Genomic DNA, 21300 nt, shown 5'->3' with positions numbered 1-21300 from the left:
ATTTGCTAATTGTATTGCATTAAAATGAACAAAGAAATCACACACACCTCTTTGACTTTTGTGGTTACTAATAATAAAACAGAGCACCATCAGTTACATGCTATTCATCATTCTTCAGATGGAACTTTCCTCTGATGGGAAAGATTATTTGATAATTACGCTGAAGGCATTTAAGTTGTAGATAAATAATAACGATCATCTTGTGTATCTGTATCTTTATCTTTATATGTATATATGAAAGACGTGTGTGTGGGTGTGTGTGTAAACATTTATGTCTGTATCTGTCACTTTTCATGGATATAAAAACCATTCTGTATTGTCTGGTCTTTCATTCCTAAATCATTTTAGCGAATCATTATTGAACAGATGAAAAAAAAATTAACAGTCAGCAGATATTTTATTTGATGTTTCTTTTTTTTAAGGTTGCTAACTTTATTTCTTCATGAATACATTTCCTTCAGACAGGAGTCAGAAACAAAGCCTGACGGACCAATAAACTGTTGCTGTTTAATATGGTCATCAGCTGGAGGAAAAAATTACAGTTTTTTTTTTTTGTGTGTGTGTATGTGTGTGTTTATTGCAATAATGAAACAAGTTTTTACAAATTTATCACTTTTATTTTTCATCCTTTTATCTCAGATTCTACATTCCTAATCCCAAATCACACAGCATCTGCATGTTTGAGCTTAGCATAAATACACTCCAGCGTCATCTGGCGTTACTACACTAAACTTCAGCATTGGCAGGGCAGACTAAAGCATTAACTACTTAGTATTGGCGCACAGGTCGCGCACACTGGTATATTTTGTGCACGAGCTATGTCTACAGACTGCGGTGTCTAAACACAGGGGTCGCCACAATCTAAGGTACATGTCAAAGGACAGACAGGGTTGTTTGTTGTTGTTTTTTTTGTTTGTTTGTTTCACACATAAAGCATCAGTCAGCACTTGCTAACCTTTGGATTGTTTTTGTTTTTCCCACAAAAGCTTTGTAAGCTTTGAAAAACTTCATTCATTTAATATCAAAACATGTAAAAAAATGAACATCAGTAAACCTTGTTGAAACATTCATGCCTTCCACAGTGTCTCTTTCTCAAAGTTAATTTGAAATGTTTTCATTTCAGCAACAAGTAAAAAAAATTTCCAACAGACTGGCTAACAGTGAGCTTTGTATATACAACCTCGACCCTTTTTTCCCATGTGACATAATAATACTTATCTCTCTTTCTGTGTCATCAAATAGACTCTTGACTAAAAGAAAAACGTCTCAACAGGCTAGGCGATAATTCCCACACGCCGTCCTTTTAACCATGCTACGGAAGCCTTTTTTGTTTTTTTTTTCACAATAATATTTAAACTACAATACTCATCTGTGTACTCCTGTAGCAGAGGGATAACTACAAACAATGGACACAACAGTTAGGAGTTTACACACGCACATACATGGTTTTTTCTTTGGTTCAACAAGGAAACTGTACATGAGGGGAGTTCTAGTGCATTGGCAGGTCCTACGTGGGCGATGCGATAGCATAGTTTATTCTATCTAAGCTACTATAAACTACTGCGTTTGTTATGAAATTTACTGTTTGGGGCAGATTCCACCCTTGTTACAACTTAGTATCTACTTATCTAAACACTCGATACGGTAGAGTGGGCACACGCAAATAGACAGCTCACTTTTTTGTACATTGTGCATACGATGTTGTTTTCACACCAGCACTATATACTAGTGTGTGTGTGTGTGTCACAATTATCTAATCTCTCACTTCTGCACAAATGTCCTCAGTGTCAAGGGCAACCAACTGAATGCACCATTTAAATACAGTATGAAAATATCAGGCATCTCTTTGAGGTGGCTACACCACCATATCTGTCAAAATAAGGAGAGGTTAAACAAAACTTCTTTTCGTCTCTCTCCAAAAATACTCATTTGTTTAGAGGAGCATATGAATTGGCTGGTAGTGAAAGCAAACTACATAATAAAGTATGACTGCATTAGAACAATAACTCTATACACGACTTGTGTAAGCCTGGATCTGAAATGTTTTCATGAATGCACCTCTAGAAAATGCTACAAAGTGAAGATTTTTTTTTTTTTTGTGGACAACACTGGCCAACAGTAACGTTTTTTTTTTCTCGTGAAACACAAACATAAATATCACTTATCTGAACTACGAGAAAAGGGATTCATATTTCCTTTTATAGTAGTTCAGACGAAAAGAAATAACTTACACCATAACATGAATATTTAAGACATAAAAGCTTCTCTTATAAATTTGGCTGCAACACATGTTTTAAAATGTTCCTGTTATATTCTGACGTTAAGTCCAAAAATCCTCCATTCAAAACATACATACTATTGTCATATTCTTTACTTAAGTTATAACAACTATCATATTGTAATAAACAGAACAGTGCTTCTACAGCACGCGGAACAACAGAGCGTTCCTTTGCTGCTCACAGGGCCCACTGAGGAATGGAAAAACTGACTAGCTGGTCAAAGAGATCTAGACTAAGAGATCTGTCATCTCTATATTTTAAAATCATGATTAAACTAGCAGCAAACACAACGATAATGATTCAAGTGGGGCCTGAGAACCGCAGATTTCTTTAAAGCTTCTGTTGTTGAGATCAAACACCTCCCACACTTTCCCCCTCCCTTATACCCTGCTGGCAGAACGACAGCCGTGATACAAACCAACAAACGATGGCTCGTTGCTCATAAAGAGCAGGAGCACCAAAGTTCACAAAGAGCCTTGAGCCCCAAGCTTCGGACAGACTGGGCCATTTCTGGTGGTTTCTGTGAGCAACAAACCAGTGCAGAAGAATCTGTCTACAAAGCCTGGGGTGCCCCCGGTCTGTGCTCCAATGGAAAAAAGCTGTCTTCTGGTAGCCGGGTTGATTCCTGCTGTTGAGAGGGAAGAGGGGAGGCCTGTCTGCACACCTGCCATCAGAACAGTTACTGAGCCTGGTATTGTTGCATAGGATAGGCACCAATCATCCCAGGCTGCTGCAGACCCTGGGCAATAGGGCTCTGTGCTGCTGCTGCTGCTGCGGCCGCTGCTGCTGCCATCTGTGGCTGACCAGGTATGCCTTGCCACGCCATCTGCATTCCCAGCCTACAAGAAATAAAACAGATCTTTGCAGAAATTGAATTAAATCAATTATTTACATGTTCTTAAGATTTCAAAATTACAATGCATTTAATCTCGAAATTATTCATATAAAAATCAGAAATAAAACATAAAAAAGTATTTATATACATAGATTCGCTATTCCTGTTGAGAAGAGATTAACAACGAGTTATTTACAGGATACCATTCTATTTGGGGAATGGTATTTTCTTACTTTTGAAGATTTTGCATTTCTTCGTCTTAAGCTGAAGCAAATTAAAATAATTTATTTGGCTGCTTAAATAGCACGCCATTTGACTAGCTGCAAAAAATACCAAGATTAGAATTAGTGGATATGTGCTAAGGCTTGTTTACCGATATTTCCATAAAAACAGTACGGCAGGTAAAAAAAGGATTACCTGCAGATATGAATTTTTTAATGATAACAACGTACGAATTAAGCACGAGTCTTCATTAGCCTGAATCCTCTTTTATTTTCCATTAATATTTGATACTTTAAGTCAGGGATTAGTCCATAGATGTACAGGGGAGCAGGCTAAGTCGAGAACTAATTCGTAAATAGCCATCCAGTTTGTCGTGTTTAATCCTACTAATGAATGCTGCATTCATTAGCCAGGATAAAGATGATCGGATTTTTTTTAATCTATAAGGTTCATCGCTGTTATGCTCCGTTCACGTAGTGAGATTGGATAAGTACTGGCATTTAATTTATGTTTAATACTATCATACGGATTTGTCAAATACCAAACGAGATTTCTGGATTTCTTTTTAATCCTTTTGTAATAATAACACGCCTTTTGTTTTCATGATATACCGAATAAACCTTCCATCGCTTGATTCTAATTACTACAGCTACTAGGAAATTAAATGTAAGGAGCTTATTATTCTTTGCTAACTATAATGATTACAGTGTTATAAATCAGATCCATTTAGTTTATTACGTGTGATACCAATTCTCCAATTTAAGCAAACTTCGCAGAACGCAGTCACGAATTTCCTTAATAATAATAATAAAATTCTTAGCCCATTTTAATAGATTTCTAATTAATTTATTCTGTTAACAAAATCAAAATGAATAAACGATTTCATTTCACTGCCGATTTTCTGTTTGACAGAAGGTGATATTCACTTAACGCGGTGTTAAGAATTTTTAATTTTTATTATTCAGAAATTTCTTAATTCTGAATATACAATTTGAGTATTCGTTGTTTTGTTTCTGTCAGGTAAGCATTCCGTCCATGACGGCCATTTCCTTATTTTGCACCAACTTTCGATTATTTGAATTGCGCTCATTCGTCTACGTGGGCATTGTCAAAGTGCACTTTAGCATTATTAGTTATTCAACGAGAATGAGCTAATTATTATTGGTTGCCTAATAAGTGTTTACGTTCTGTTTTTAGCACCTCCCTATTTGTATTTCCGTTGAACTACAATTTTCTATTTTTAAAAAGGGTTCTTGTTTCGTAGAGGAACAGCGCATCGTTATACGTTATCTGCTTTGTTAGGTGGCGGTGTATATGAAGTGTTAACAAGTCTGCAATAATGCGCAGTTTTTATTTAAGAAATGTGACAAAAGAGGTCGCTGAAGGTAACTGAATTTCTTCGCATTGAATTATTGATCTTTAAGAAACAGAGCGTTTTTGTCAGTGCAGGGAATTTTTCTTCTGCAGATTTCTTCATCGTGCTCCTTCGTACACAAACACTCCCCCCCCCCCCTGAAAATAGTGACGAGTAGTCGTTCGTTTTGGTACTTAATGAATCAACGCAAAAAACAAAGATTTATTGTCGAAATATTGATGTTATCAACATTTTCTTGTTAAACGAATGATCACAGAATTTAATCTCCTTCATTTTCTCCCTTGTGAGATGTTATCTTCGACAAGCAATCCCAGGAGCAGAGCATCATTCCTTGCTATTACACGCACCATTGATAGCTGCGAGGTCGGGATGACAGTAGCTTGATAGTAAAAGCCCTCCTCTTCTTCCCTCTTCCACAGGAAGAAAAGCAATAAAGCAGTGCTGTGTTTTTATTCCCGCAAGCATCAGAATACTGCATTATCAAGATAAGTTACAATTCGACATTCTTTCCAACGATATCGGTGCATTATGCAGATAAAATCTTAACTGATATCTTCTAATCCATGGCAGATTCAAATCTCATGAAATTATTATCCATTCAAGCCTTAGTCAAGTCTTTGTCGACTTGACTAAACTGTAATTTTATTCAACCAAAACTGTAAATTACTACTGCTATTATTATTATTACGTAACTGTGTATTAATTACTTAATAATAATAATAATTTGCTACTCATTGTAGCAAAAATGAAGGCAGTACCTTAACTGAAATTTGTATCGTAGTGTTATGTTCATCTTCTTTATGTGTACATGTAATTTCTTTGAAATGGAATAAACTACTATAGTTAAAAATATTATCACGTGATACTTCCATAGAAGGGAGGACGCATCATAGGAGATTAGTCCACACCACGCATGCACTACGTAATCCACCATCAACATCACCTCATTCAACTTTCTACTACCCACGAATATTTTTGTCAGTTTATTGCGTATGTTCACTAGACGATTTGCCTGTATGCGGGTTGAAAAATCTGAGTTTTCGTGAGTAAAAACTCTGCTACATTCATATGATATATCAGTAACATTTCCAAAAAGCTCATGCAAAGATTCCTCTTGTCGTGACGAGAATCATTGAACCCCACGATCACTGTCACTTGGAAGATTTTTCAGTTCTCTTCAGAAGCGAGATAGAAACTCACGATACTTGGTAGCTCTTGTCAAAAATCAAAGGTGTAAACGTGGTGCAGGTTCCATACGAAGGTGCATATATGATATATGGTGACTGCCCATATGAAGGCGAATGAGGGTACCTAGTGACGTGCCCAAGGGATCTGTACTAGAACCGCGATTCTTATAGTAGAAGATTTGAGTGGAGATATTCAGTTGTTTGCCGATGATGTAAAAGTGGGGAGGGCAATAGTTGATAAAGATGATATAGATATCTTGCAGGATGACTTAAATTGGCAGTGTGTCCAAAGGACAATGGTTGTCCTTTTTTCGGTTACATATTTCGTGTCATATTGATCGTACTAGTTTACAGAAAATTGATGAGGCTAGACATTTGGGGATGATGGTGGATAGACATTTGAAATTCAGAGGACATGTTGCAAGAGTTAGCAAAATAGCCTATAGGACTACTTGGATGTTGAAGAACACATTGGTAAGTAAAGATAGGGAGGTTATTATCCATTTTTGTGAGTCTATGATTCGGCCACATGTTGACTACTGTGCACAGATCTCTGACGAGTGACCAAGCTGGTCTGAGGAATGTTCCATGTGAGGATAGATTGAGGATGCGTGAGTTGCAGATTTAGCTGACAGGCGGAGGAGAGGGGATATGATAGGAACTTATAAGTTACTAAAGGGATGCTATAAGATTGAGAAAGAAGAAATTTTTCAGTACATGGGGAGCAAGGAAAAAACAATCGGCCACACTTGGAAGGAGTCTAAGAGTGTGGTTAGTAATGGTGTGTGGAGTAGGTTCTTTACTTAAAGAGTGGTGAATGAGTGGAATGGATTGCCAGAAGTGGTTGTGAGCGATCATCAGTGAATAGGTTTAAGGAGATGTATGATAGGTATTGTGTTATGAATAAAGTGGGGCTTCCGCGATGAGTCTTTTGACTCTGTGGAGTACCTGTATAAATAATAATAATAATGATAATAATAATATGATATTAGTAAATCTACCATTACCATAGAGGTTAATTTGTATTTCTTGATAACGAAATATGGATATTTTATTCTTGTTCGTTTGACTCAAATAACATGTTAAGTATAAAATAATACGGATGGTATTCAAAATAAAAAGAAAAGAAAAGAAATTAAAAAAAAAACATATTTCTAATATCTTCGTAGATACAATTTGACATCGTTCGAATGCATAAGGTAGGAAACGAGATATGGAAATAATAACTTAGTGACAAAATATTATGTAATGTAGAATTTTCGCCAGGTATCAAAGGCTTTTATGCAAGTTATCCGTCGTTATTTCTTTACATAATGCCTACTTTGTCGAATAAAATCTATTATTAAGAAATACAGCGCTTTAGAATATTATTACCGTGACAAATTTTAGGCGTCTCCACACTGATTAAAGATTTTTTTTCTTCATTTACAGTAGACGACCTAAATTCCAGAGGCTCATTCGTGTTTTATGCATTAATAATCTATAAAGACATGAAAAAAATCACTCCTCTGCAATTTTATGTGATATTTTATTGGATTAGATGTTTACGGATAACAGCTTATCGCAAATTTGATTTTCAACCACTTTAGTAACTCTCGAGTCATTTTAGGGAATGAATTTTCTCCGAATTAGCGATGTTTTTCTCCAATATTTTGACATCGCACAATGGAGAAATTTTTGGAAACAAAAATTTAATTAATATAGATTTTGTTCTTAAGTTTGAAATTTTTTCTCGAATAACATCAAATATGGAAAAGTTTCCGTTGATGATATTCTTGCATTCAATTAAACACGTGGGGAATTTTCTGGTGTTTCAAAGTTTCTTTCAATTTCTCAATTAAGGCAGTGGGAAAGCGAACGTTATTCCATCCATTATGCAGTAGTTTTAAAATATGCTGCTCCAGTGTTCAAACGACACCGAGCGAATCTGCAGCCTGCCAAGAGCGCTTAGATGGTTTATTATTTTCGTGCTATTAATGAAGTCAGTATTTATCACTATCATAAAAGGGTTCCGCTCCACTATCTCCTGATCGCAGTTTGCTGCTATTGGGCTATTCCTGATAATTCCCGATAGTTTTCTCCACTAGTTATTTTTGACTGTGGTGTAATAAAGCGCGTGTAAGGATACTTTAGCGAGGTGTTGAATCTATATGCCAATGATATGTCATCATCTTTGGTCATGGTGGTCAGGCAGCAGCCATGCGCAGAGGGGAAACGTTCATCTGCAGATGATCGGCGAAATTGCACGCAAGCTTTTATTAATATCAGGAACATTAACAGTGTGGGGAGGCTACAATTCATTTTCACCAGCTGTTCTCAATGGGTTACCATTGCTTCAGTTGATGAGATCGAAGAATTTCTTTTGTCACGGTCAATTACGGAGAAAGAACTTCCGTGCGGAACTATGATGCCAGTTAATATACGATAATTTGTAATCACTATTAACTACAGTAACTGTTCGGAGGACTCCCTTCGCGCGCGTAAAAATGCCACGTTTATAGAATTCTCAGTGTGGCTTTCTGGCTTCATCCACCCTTATTTGGCACATTTATTCCTTTCACAAGGCAGCACAGAAAATATCTTTATTTTTTCTTTTAAATTTTGTTTTTATAGGTTAACTAACTTCTGCCTTTAATGCGTAACAGAGAGGAAAATTTATTTCCCGAATCATTCATAGTTCTTTGTTTTTGCCCTTCAGAGTTTTAATGAAAAAGAAAAAAATAACTATAAATATTCAATTCTTGAATTCTTTGTCAGTTTAGGAGAACCATTTAAGCGATAGACATTTTTAAAAAAGAAATTTAGTGAATTATATTAGTAATACATAGAAAAAAGGAATTATGTATTTCAGAGAAAAATAAAGTCAAGAACACAGTGTCTTTTCTTTCTTTTGTTTTTTTCATAACAACTAATTCGGTAGAACAGTCGTCTCAGAAAACGTATAGCCAAATAATAACACATCAATGTCTTTCTTCAGCAAATATTTTTGAGTGCATTTAACATCTTCCCATATAATCGATAATATATTTCAAGATCTAAGAGTAAACTTGAAGATACTTTCCAGTTTAAGGCCTTCTCCTTTCTGCTAGCATAATCCTAAGATCCTCCTGAGATCTGCAGACTATTTCTATCTGGACTCCTGCATATTTTTCAGCGATATTCATACTTCCCGCCCACCACCTGTATTTATCGTCCCACCGTCTTCCTCAGTTCTTTTCACTCCCACTTTCATATTCAGATGAAAGCGGGGCCCATCATTCCTACGATCGGCCTCAAGAGAACTTTCAAGACTGTTTCAGTATTTCAATGTTCATCTGCATCCTCATGTCTTCATTTCTGCGATATTCCGTGTATGATATTTCACCTCCAGTTTCGACTATTCCGTTTTCTTTATGCACATGTTATCCCCTACTTTTACAGGATCTTCCCTCTGCTGTAATATCTCCACTAAGTATTTGTGGCTGCTAAACTCTTTTCCATCCCGATTCGTTTTGTGATCAAATCATTCTTTGAATACTTTAGTATTCATAATGTTACACAGCAGGTTTCCTAATAGTGTAAGATGCAGTTTTATCCAAATTTGCCAAGTAACCATACGCAAGTGCTGCATAATTTCAAAGTAATATTATTTAATTATTATATAGTTATTACTATTTAGCTAATTAAAGCTAAGTAATATAACCATCACAGTTAAAAAAAACTATAGCGAAAACTGAAATTAAACCTCGGGGTGTTAGGAATATAAGACTTAACATAAAATATAGGATACATAAGAACCAATAATACTAAAAGAAATCTCAAGTGTTGAAAACTCTTCTTCATCTTAACTACGGAATATCAATATTCAGTAAACGAGGATTGAATTGCAAGTAAGAATAAATAAGTGCATTGTTTATTCTGACTTGCCAACTGCACAGACTTTATGGGAAGCAATGTAATTTACACTCCTACATGTGTACACATGTCTGTCAAGCTACAAGACCTGTTAGTGATTTCTGTTTTTTTGATGAAAGCACGAAGAGATACCTTTCGCCTCCCCAACAATTTCGATTCTGTTTGTTTTGGTCCTCTGAAAAAGCATTTTAATGATCGCAGATTGAAAGTGTGAATATATGTTTGCCAAAGGTCGGAGCACAAGGTAAAGAATTTGGTGCTATCACTCAAATGTTTTAAAATGATTTGCCACGTTAACTATATATATACTAAACAAACACCAAACAACAACAAACAAACGAACAAACCAACTAAACAAACAAACAAGTAAGTCAAGTTTGCGCATTAAGTATTTTCAGGTCTGAGGCAACTGGTGGTAAAGGTGGAGTAAGCTCTGATCACTTTCCTTAGTATCTTCCATAATACAAAGCACATCTCCTTGCGGACAAGTATGATGCTATGCACCAGACCGGTTTCGACCTTTATTGAGGTCTCATCAGTGGGAGCCAGACCCTGAGATGCCAAGGTTGAAGTAATGCAGAACTCATAAATTTTACCTATACAAGTTGGCACAAGGTGGGTGCTTTGACCTTATTAAATAAAAAGCTCAGGATGAGAGAAAGATGTAGAAAGTTTTTTTACCTTGGATATACGTTAAAGATACCAAGAAATTTTATAAACTTGGTTTTAATCCTTTTTCCCAAGTAAGCAAACAAACAAGTAAGTCAAGTTTGAGCCTGAAGTATTTTCAGGTCCGAGGCAACTCGTGGTAAAGGTGGAGTAAGATCTGATCACTTTCCTTAGTATCTCCGATAATGCAAAGCACATCTCCTTGCGGACATGTATGATGCTATGCATTAAGGGAAGGGCCACTACCCAGACCGGTTTCGACCTTTATTGAGGTCTCATCAGTGGGGTTGCAACTTAACTCGTTTCTCTTTATTACTAATACCTTCCTTCACCTACATCCAAGTTGGATGGTTCAAACTCGCATCAACTGCCACTGTTATGTATTCATTTTTTTCCCCAACTTAGTATTGAATGACCTTATTGCTCAATGAGCATAACTTTTATAGGTAAAATTTATAAGTTCTGCATTACTTCAACCTTGACACCTCAGGGTCTGGTCCCCACTGATGAGACCTCAATAAAGGTCGAAACCGGTCTGGGTAGTGGCCCTTCCCTTAATGCATGGCATCAGACATGTCCGCAAGGAGATGTGCTTTGCATTATGGGAGATACTAAGGAAAGTGATCAGAGCTTACTTCACCTTTACCACGAGTTGCCTCAGATCTGAAAATACTTCAGGTGTAAACTTGACTTGTTAAACTTGACATATATATATATATATATATAAAACATACACATGCACGTTATGAGTATACATTACGTTTTGTTTTAAATAGAGTTTTGTGAACTGTGTATTCTTGCTTTCGATTATTACCACGATATTTAATATGATTTAATTTAATAACAACTTAATATTTCAGGCGTCTTCAAATCTGAAGTTATACAGAAATTAAATGCATATAATAAAAACAATAAGGGATTAAGAATAACGCATCCTGCACAGTATGCTACGGTCACTTTTTTTTTTCCTCGAGAGAGGACAGCCACTTAAAGTCGGCAAAAGCATGCATACAAGCAATTTTTATTTTTATTTTTATTTTTTGTTGTTGTTGTTCGCATTTATTTTGTTCGAATAGATTCTTTAGATAGTCCAGATATCATGATTAGATTGTCTGGACTTACCATGCTTGTGTTTTTGTATGTAGAACTGACAGTGATAAGCTAAGCTTATTCAGATATACACTGCTTGGAAAGAAGTCAGTGAACCTAACCAGTCGGCCGGCCTGGCTGACCGAGTGGTTAGCGTATCCACTCTCCAGCCAAAAGACAGGGGTTCGAATCCCGCTGTGGGCATGGATTTTTGTGATAGTCTGTGGGAAAAAAATTAGTGGTGGTAGTCGGCGGTAGATGGCGTTGGTTCAGTTGTGGTCAGTTGGTGGATTGAGTGGTCGAGACAGAGTTGAAGAGCAGTGCCCTCCCTCGATGAGTCTTTGGACTCCCTGGAGGTGTCAAATAATAATAATAGCGTGAGGAACAAACAACCATGGCACCCATCTGAATGAGATGTATTCCCACAAGTGTACGATAACGATCAATGGAAATTTTGGACTATTCTTCTTGTAGGCATGTAATGAGGTGCTGACTGTTGTCGAGCGGACATCCCTTGACCTCACCCGACGCTCTAGTTCATCCCCCAGATGTTCAATAGGACTGAGATCAGGGCTCTGTGGAGGCTAGTGAAGTATGGTGGCATTCATGTCCACAAACCACGCAGTTACAGCAGCACCCTTATGACAGCACCCTTGTCTTGCTGAAAGAGACAATGGTCAGTTCCGTAGAAACGCCACAAACTAGGAATCATTACATTGTCAGGAATATTCAGATACCTCTCGGAGTTCATCCAAGAGGTATCTGAATGTTGGTGGCACCACAAAAAGAGGTCCCAGGCCAAATCAAGAAAACAGCACCATACTATTTTTATTATTATTATTATTACGTGACACCTCCAGGGAGTCCAAAGACTCATTGAGGGAGGGCACCTGCTCTACAACTCTGTCTCCGCCACTCATTCAACCAACTACTACGACCCGCAACTACCATCATCTACACCAACGCCATCTACCTTCCACCACCACCGCTAGTATTTTCACAGACAATCACAAACATCCATTCCCATGGCGGGATTCGAACCCACAGTCTTTTGACTGGAGAGTGGATACGCTAACCACTCGGCCAACCAGGCCGGCAGACAACACAGCTACCTCCGAATTTCATAGTTGGAGTTACGCACTGATAAGAGATGTTCATCGGGTCCGCCACAGCCCACACCTGTCCATCTAATTTGTAGTGGGTGTAGTGTGATTTGTAGCCCCATAACATAGCTTTCGAAGCTTCCATGTCCCACTATACACGCTCTTTGCACCATTGAAGACAACGCTGCATGTTGGTTCCGGTAATGTGGGTCTTGCATACTGCGGTCCTGCCATGAAACCCATGTTGTGAGTCTAGCTTCTGAATGTTCTTCTGTGCAGATTCGTGTTTCAGTCGTTGCCCGGAACTCAACGTGTCGGCCGACGAATGGCATTTTCACATATTATCATTCGTAGTACCTTACGGTTACGTTCGGTGAGTCATCCACTACGGGTAGCACTTGCAGTTGGCTCCCTGCGCTTCCATATCAGTATGGTATCATTGTTTGTTGACCCTGAGATGGCCCAATTTGTCAACATTTTGCTGAACAGATAGGCTTGCAACATGGCATCCTCTTTCAAACTCTCTTCTCTAAACCATTTGACTCGGATACAGTTGCAATGACTTGAGAGATCGTATTCCTCCAATTTTTACCGGCTACAAGCATGTGACCTGTTATGTGGCACGATGCACCTTTCCCAAGGTGTCTTTTATCTTCTTCCCAAGCAATGTAGAATCCGCAAGCTACAAGCAAGGTTAAATTTAATGCTATCAGTACAGGGCCACATCTCAGCCCAGACGTAATTATTCCACATGCTTGTAAAGTGATGAGGTGTTTTTTACGATTATCATTATTTTACGTTTTAAGTAATAAGAAAGTTGTTTTACTTTTTTAAGTAAAATAAGGAACAACTTATATAATTCCATTGAAGTTCTCTCTCTCTCTCTCTCTCTCTCTCCACACACACATTATATATCCCATGAAGAACATATAGTATCTATTAGCTGCTGTCTTCTACGATCGGTTTGTAATTTTGATGAGCGAAAAAACACTGCTACTCCATTATGATACTTTCTAACTCACCTTTAAGTAAATATCATCCACAGTCTGCATAGAATTGGAGGCAGGTTTGAGCTTTTCGCAAAGATATGTATTCGAAATACGTATTTCAGAAAAGTTTCTTGAATAGTGATAACTTTGTGATTCAGAAATGTTTTCTTTACAGCAGCCTTAAGAATGTGTTTAGAATAATTTGCATACAGCTTCATTTACTTTACGACGACAGTCAAGAAAATTCTTTCTTTTGCTAGCATACTTCATCGAAGGATTTCATCGCTGTCATTCCGACAGGCACAGGCTTTTTTACGGTGATCCCAGATCATAACGATTGTTCATCAATGGGCGTATTACTATCGTGGAAGTTTGAGAAGGAAGAAGAAATAAATTAATAGTGGAATACCTGCAGATGGTAGTTAATTGGAAATAAACGCGAAAGGATGAGTCCCATTGATACGCCATAGGAGGTTAACGAAGTGCAGAAAATATTTCAGTGAGTTTGACTGGACAGATATGGAGGAGTGCATTCATCAGAAATCGCATCGATATTTCTGATGAGTAGCAATCATGGAAATACTCTATAATTTTCATGTGGCAGAAACAGAATGTCTGTGTGAGAGAGCGAAGTGATTCCGTGTGAAAATCCCTAATCAAAATTTAAGGTTTCTGCTTCACCTATGAAAAAGAATCAAGAGTTTTCAGTGAGCTTTTAGGAGCATAACACTATTCGATGATGTGGAGGGATTTACAACCTACCTTGGATTAGTAGTTTTCAAGGGTAAAGTAAACCTTGGAAGAAAAGAGAGATATCAAATCTCTTTACAGAGTCAGCTTTACAACAGCAGAAAAGTGTTCATTAGAAGTTGCAACTACACAGGTTTTGAGGAACCCAACGTCTTGATGTATCTGAAAGTTGTAGACAATGAGATTTCCTACAATTGTCCCACTGCAAGCGCCATTATGATTAATATTGTTCGCACGTGTTCTTCACATGCGACAACCGATATTATTGTAGCAATGCCCGTACCATCCGTTATACTGACTACTTCTAGTAGCGGATTATGTTCCTTTGAGGCCCTAGGGCATATAAATAAAAAATAAATATAAGCTTTCACTAAATTTTTAAGAGGCATATTATCTTTTTGCTATGTAATTTTTGAGGCCCTAGGCGTGCGCCTATTGGGTAATCCGCCACTGACTACTTCCCTGGCAATGATAGCACTATGTCGAAGAATTTTCTCAGTGCACATGCACAAAATTTCAATTGTGAAAACGACTGGTGTCAGATCAGGCGAACAGAGCGGCGGCTCCCAAGGAAAATCGGTGAACAAGTCTCATGCGATTTAACTTTATAACTATTTTAGCTCTTAGAAAAGGTCTTTCTTTGCGCAACAGTTTCATTAGAGATCACATCAGCTGAACTTGTAAATTAATCACTTTTCCAAAAACCACACAAACATTGTTTTTGCAGCTAATGAGAATTTTGTTTAACAATCTTCTTCAAATAATTCAAAAATTAAATTTGTAACATACATTTCTGTGTATTAAGTGAAGATGAATTTCTACGCTGTCACGATTTAAATATACCAGCCACTGATTATTATACTTATTGTTTTACCGTTCATTCGTGTGGAACAGGAACAACACTATCATCGTCAGATTAATCCTTTAGTGCTCTGAAAATTAAATTTTCAGAGCACTAAAGAAATTAAAAGTATTTCATTACTGTATTTAATTTTAAGGAATGTTTTTGAGATAAATGAAGGGTTTTTTGAGATAGACAAATGAAAGATTATTCTTCCGATAGATTTTAATATTTCACCTGTATAAAACGCAACTCTGCGATTTTTGTTTCTCTTAAAGTAAATGTATGACCTTTCGTGATATTTTTAAGCATCACGTAATTCTCATTTGCACTCATTCGGCAGTTTGTATTCTAAATTACACATTTATTTCTTGTATTCTGTATTTTTTGTATAATTTTGTCATTGTGGAAAATGAAATGGGCGTGGCGCAACTTCCGTTGCATGCTAATCTTTATTGGCGTAACCATAATTTTCAGGATTACTTAGTTAAATTTGTTATCATCATTACTAACGACACGATATCAATCAAATATAATTGAGATTACATATTGAAAACTAAAAAAAAAGGCAAAATTCTTGGCAGAACTGCGCAGATTATGAAGAAAACTCTAAAAATTAAATTCGAGTAAAAAAGTGCATCAAACTTATTGATAATTAGTTAAAAACAATTAACTGCGCTGATTAAAAAACAAAAATAATTTGCAAATAGATATGTAATAATTGAAGGAACGATGATTGATGTAACGGAGGCGCCTTAAACCAGTCTCAAAAACTCTAAAATGTTTCTCATTACTAATTTCTAATTATAACTTCTAATTATAACTCATTATAATTATTATTTTTTTCTATCATATATATATAGAGACAGCAATGAAGAATATGAGGTATATTTTAAAATGCTTTAAAAACCATAACGTCATCCAAAGGAAAATATTGGAAGAAACAAGTCACCAAAAACGAAATTAAGAATGTGAAAACAAAAGCAAGCATTTGAAATCTTCTAAATGTTACGCATAGAGATGGGAACGAAAGACAACGAATGAACTCCAGTCTGAGTCAATGACGACATCATAATGAAATTAATAAAATTCAGTTACAGAGTTGCTTCAGGGATTTTTATGTGGATTAGTGTTAGTTTTGAAGTAGCTGAATTACTTCTGTAATCACTAATTTTGAACACCATTGTGAATAATTTTGGAAGATGAAAACGGCAATCAAAAGAATATAAATGAAATTCGACAGAAAGCATTTATCTTACTGATATAGTAATGAGATATGGGATCAAAGGGTGAGCCAAAAAGACAGTAGCAAGTTAATTTTAATAATATACAATTGCAGGCAGAAAAATACAAATCATACAAGGATAAAATAAAGGGTAAAGCATCACTTTCGAACCCATAGGTTATCATTTAAAGTTATAAGTTGGATACCATCTACTCAGCCAAAGAGGTCAACACACGATTCTCCACCAAAAAGCAAAATTTATTTAGAATAGAGCATTTCGGTTTATTGTGAAACTCTTTTTTTATTATTAGATTTGCCGTGTGTAAAGTAGTCTAGAAAATTTCTAGATCAAATCTTTGGGGATTAAGGCATGGATGTTTACTCACTGGAGGCAAAAAAAAATTGTTTTTTCAAGTAACATCTCAGCAGTAAAAATTGTTAAGATATAAATACGACGATTCCTCATTAATCAGTTCCTAAATATTAGCAGTGGATAGAAATTGCAAGTGACGAAATAAAAAAAAAATCTTGCTAGCATTTCCAAGACACGTTACTGGAGATGCTAAGAAATTACCGTAAAAAAGGATGAAACTTTAAAATTTCACATAACAGCCCCTCTAAGAAATAGCTGGGGATGAAGAACGTAAAAAACGAAATAGCAATGAGGCTCACAATTTTTAGCTGATGAAAGAAGCAGAGCGAGAGAGAGAGAGAGAGAGAGAGAGAGAGAGAGAGAGAGAGAGAGAGAGAGAGAGAGAGAGAGAGAGAGAGAGAGATGGCAATCTTTCGAGTGTTGATGATAACGCAGATAGTCTTCTGTAAGTTTTGAATACGTAACAACAACAATCACAGACAAACCTTTCGACAACGGCAGTGCATTTTAGCTTTTATACTGGGAACTGATATTTATGCATGTAATCTACTGCTTGGCATCTATCTCAATGAATCGCAAAATAACGTTTTTGTAAATCAACAGCTTTACATAATACATGAATGCGAATTCTAAAAATATCTGCAACTATTAGATGGGTTATCTGAGTGACGAGTAAACTGCAGGAAGATTATGATAAAGATATAAAAAGATGGTAATTTTATTCACGCTTCTCTTGTAACAAAAGGCTGACATCGACGCGGAAGTTGTTTAGCATGATGCGATTTGTAAAATTTAGCTGCTTATTGTTTTGCAGATTGCACAACAAATGAATGCTCGTTATTGTGCTGTTGGTCCATATTCAGTTCCACACAACTTACGCCACGCAAAGCATCACATTTTAAACTCCTCTGAGGAGTTAACCGTGTAATACAAAGCCCTTTATTAAATATTTGTTAAACTCATTCTGATGAAAACAGCTTTTCAAAAGAACAGAATTTATCCGAAAATTCTGTTACGAAAAAAACCACATCATTGTTCCATATGGGGGACTGAATAGCAGCGATTCTATAAATTAGAAATGAAGGCATTTCATTTTTATCCCAGAAGAGGACTTCTGAGATAAAAATGAAACCACACAAAGAACTGGGTGTTCCAATGCAGTAAGACAACAGGAGGGTTTATATAATCGAAATAATGACTGGGTTTTCGTTAATCACTTAGAGGATCATTAATGCTTGGTCGAAACAAACAACATGCAGTATAAAACAAATGAATAAAATATTACTGCGTGATTATGGAGGATCACACGTAATTCCAGATACTTACCCAAACCCCTGCCCATAATATTGTCCATAAGGGTACTGCATGCCTTGTATGAATTGTCCCTGAATCTGGGGGAAACTCTGTGGATACCAGTAACTCATCTGCTGGTAGGGGTACGTGTATTGTGCTGCCAGGTTCTGTAAAACAAAAGCAAGAAAGAAAACAGAGATAAACATTGCTTGTTTGAGATAAACATTTCGTTGTTATTTGTACATAAATTTTAAAAGCTCTTTTAACACTTTCATTGCCAAGCTGAAAATTGGAATTTCGTGTGGTGGCCAAATTTTTTTTTATTTTTTTATTTAGTTAGCGACGTCCACGCGATAACGCATGATCGGCCGTTTGGTGAGAACTCGCATCGCGCGATATCGCGTGTTTGGCAATGAACATGTTAAAGAGATGTGAAATCCATTGCATTTATTTATCACCTCAATATTAATGCTTTATGCACTCACATGCCACTGAATCTTTGACTTCTTAAGTGATCCAAAAAGCTTTTTCCAAATGACCCACTTCGTAGAGAACTCCCGTGACAAATTAAAGAAGAATTTCTTTAACTGTTTTAACTTTCTCGAAATGCAAAGAAAGGCAGTGATGTGATTAGCAACCTGATTTAGAATTTACTTTAGTGCAAAGTTTATTAATAGTGAAAAAAAGAGTAAATCAAGGAAATCGTTTTGTACACGCTTCATTAGTATGCAAGGATTTCCTTCAAGACTAAACAACGCTCTGATGTGTGCAGAACTTTCTTTTGGTATTGAACATTTTTTTCTTCTTCTTTTTGTGACGCAGGTTGTAAAGAAACAAGACGGAGGTAATAAACAATAAGAGCATATTGCATTAAAAGTTACGCTGGTCACTAACTATAATCATTGTTTTGTATCTTTAGCAAATATGAATTCCCAGTGATTCAATGTTAGGATTAAAAAATAAATAAATAGTGATATAAGTAGTATTCATGCTATTCATTTATGAGCGGAGAAATATAAATTCTTAGTTGTTAGGTGCAATGAAAAGAACAAAACAACCTACCACACACATGAAAGCGTGCCCGAAATAGAGTCCTAAAAGTGGAATTAATTAAACCTCTCAGCAAGTCAGTTTGGGTTTAGTGACTAATTTCCAACTGTATTCTGATGGTCTTGAAAAGCGTGTTTTCGATTTTTTTTCCTGCAAAAAAGTGCAGTTCAGCTAACTAGACACAATATCTAGATTTGGGATCTGTTCGAATCAAATAAATTATTTAAAGACTAGCGGCACACCACATTTTTGTATAATGTGGAGTGACGGGTGACTCTATTCCAGACAAAATATTCAATATTCAGAAAGTAAGATTTCTAAGGGTTATTCAGGGAAGTAAATTACCAGATGGAAATTGTCTGCCGAACTCTTTCCTTAGTGCCTATAAAAATCACCGAAAACCATGGGCTCAGCTTTGGGTGGCCAAGACGTCTTCCCACCCCCAGATTTCTAAAAAAGTTAGAACTAAAAGAGCTTCACCTACTACCCCTGAGAAATAAGAGGCGTCAGAAGAGTTATTTATTTTATTTAACAATGTTATAAATTAAGATTATTGTGAAGAATCTGGAAAATTTTTTATCATATAAAGACGAAATAAGAAAAAAAATCCTTGCGGATATTCATAAACAAATATTTCGTAACAGTTTATTTGATGTGATACCGATACCATTATCACATCAAATAAACTGAGGACTGTTTTGGAATACCGCAGACAATTTTCTTTTGAATTTTAGCAATTAAATGCTACATTTCAAACGAAAAATTTTAACAGCGATTCCAAATTCGAAATTTCACTCAGTTAAACAAGTTAGGAATTATTATTATTATTAATTTCTAAAAGTTAATATAAATGATCTGAATATAACGAAAGGAACTTTCATGGATCATTCGTGATCCTAGACTGGTTACAAATAACGAACTTAACACACTGCATAGCACGTAATAGCTCTTGGAGAAACCTATCGCCTGTCTTACATTAAATACAAGATCAGAAGAAACTGATTGGCCAATTCCCTCTGATCATTCAATGCCTGTCACATTGGATGACTTGCTTGATTCAGATTTCCTTCCAATGTAGAAGCTCTGTTCTTTTGCCTAAATGACCTCTTATTGACTTTACATCCTCTATAGCTCACTTCATTCTTCCTTATTTACCAGTGCAAAATCAGTTTTATTCTTATTAAAACGCTCCAAGCACTGTTCAGAGATATTTTCATGCGAGTGCGTTTTTGATCTGCTGTGAGCAAGCGCGGCACCCATCTTGTGCAAAGTTTTTTCATTTGCAATTCTTCATGCAAAATATATCCTACACGTTCTTTTGAAATGCCTATAGTCTCAGCAATTTCACGCACTTCGATTCGCCGGTCATCCAATACCATATCGTGCACTTGATCAATGATTTCTGGTGCTGTTACTCTTTTTGGACGTCCTTCAGGTGGATCATCTTCAAGGCTGGTACGGCCAAGTTTAAACTCGGCAGTCCATTTATTAATTGTCGAAAACGAAGGGGAAGAGTGCCCCTAAACGTTTATGATCTTCGAATGAATTTCTTTTGGCGTTAAACCTTCTTTTAGAAAGAATTTTATAACCGCACGATACTGAATTTATCCATTTCAAGGGATACAGACAGAGCTTTTGCTTCATACAGCTGTATAAAGCAAACTACTTAATAGAATGACTTGCAATTTCACATGGATTCTTATGACAGATGTACCAACTTAGAAAAAAAATCCTTGCCGACATTGTTGCCATCTATGGTCAAGGCCGAGAACTTGTCAGACCACCCTCGTATAGCAGTGTTGCGGACTTTGTTCAGGAGGATTGCATTACTTTTTGTTCTTTTTTTCCTTATCAAACACAAATTAGCCATCCATTGTATTCAGGACTACTTATAACGGATACATTGAAACCATTTTTTATGATTTATTTAATCGAAAAGGTAGGCCATAAAACTCAGTTCTCATAACCTTTAGCACTCTTTAAAATAAGTGGTTTCGCTTCATTCTCAATAGCTTACTTTAATTAAAGCTATTGAGAATGAAGCGAAACCGCTTATTTCAGATTGGAAGTTGCTGCACTGTTGTTACTGCAATACTAAGAATTATGAAGTATTCTCTCATCAATAA

At 36.3% G+C, this 21300-nt stretch overlaps 1 protein-coding gene across 4 annotated transcripts in view; it reads right to left on the bottom strand.

The window, feature by feature from the left end:
• Positions 1-673: 673 nt before the first annotated feature.
• LOC150106269 (cytotoxic granule associated RNA binding protein TIA1-like) overlaps positions 674-21300 on the bottom strand; it is a 665834-nt gene continuing 645207 nt past the window's right edge. For all 4 annotated transcript variants that reach the window (XM_090392287.1, XM_090392288.1, XM_090392289.1 and 1 more), the window contains 2 exons: positions 18158-18291; positions 674-3118 (listed from right to left, as the gene is read on the bottom strand). In XM_090392287.1, the coding sequence (XP_090248413.1) occupies positions 2959-3118; positions 18158-18291 (294 nt within the window). In that variant the 3' untranslated portion in view covers positions 674-2958. The remainder of the gene's footprint in view (positions 3119-18157; positions 18292-21300) is intronic.

Source organism: Typopeltis vanoorti, chromosome 5, assembly GCF_054136105.1.
Source record: "Typopeltis vanoorti isolate ZY-2024b chromosome 5, IOZ_Tvanoo_1.0, whole genome shotgun sequence".
Taxonomy (NCBI): Eukaryota; Metazoa; Arthropoda; class Arachnida; order Uropygi; family Thelyphonidae; genus Typopeltis; species Typopeltis vanoorti.
The sequence above is the reverse complement of the archived record's forward strand: the minus strand, read 5'-3'. Positions and strand labels throughout refer to the sequence as shown.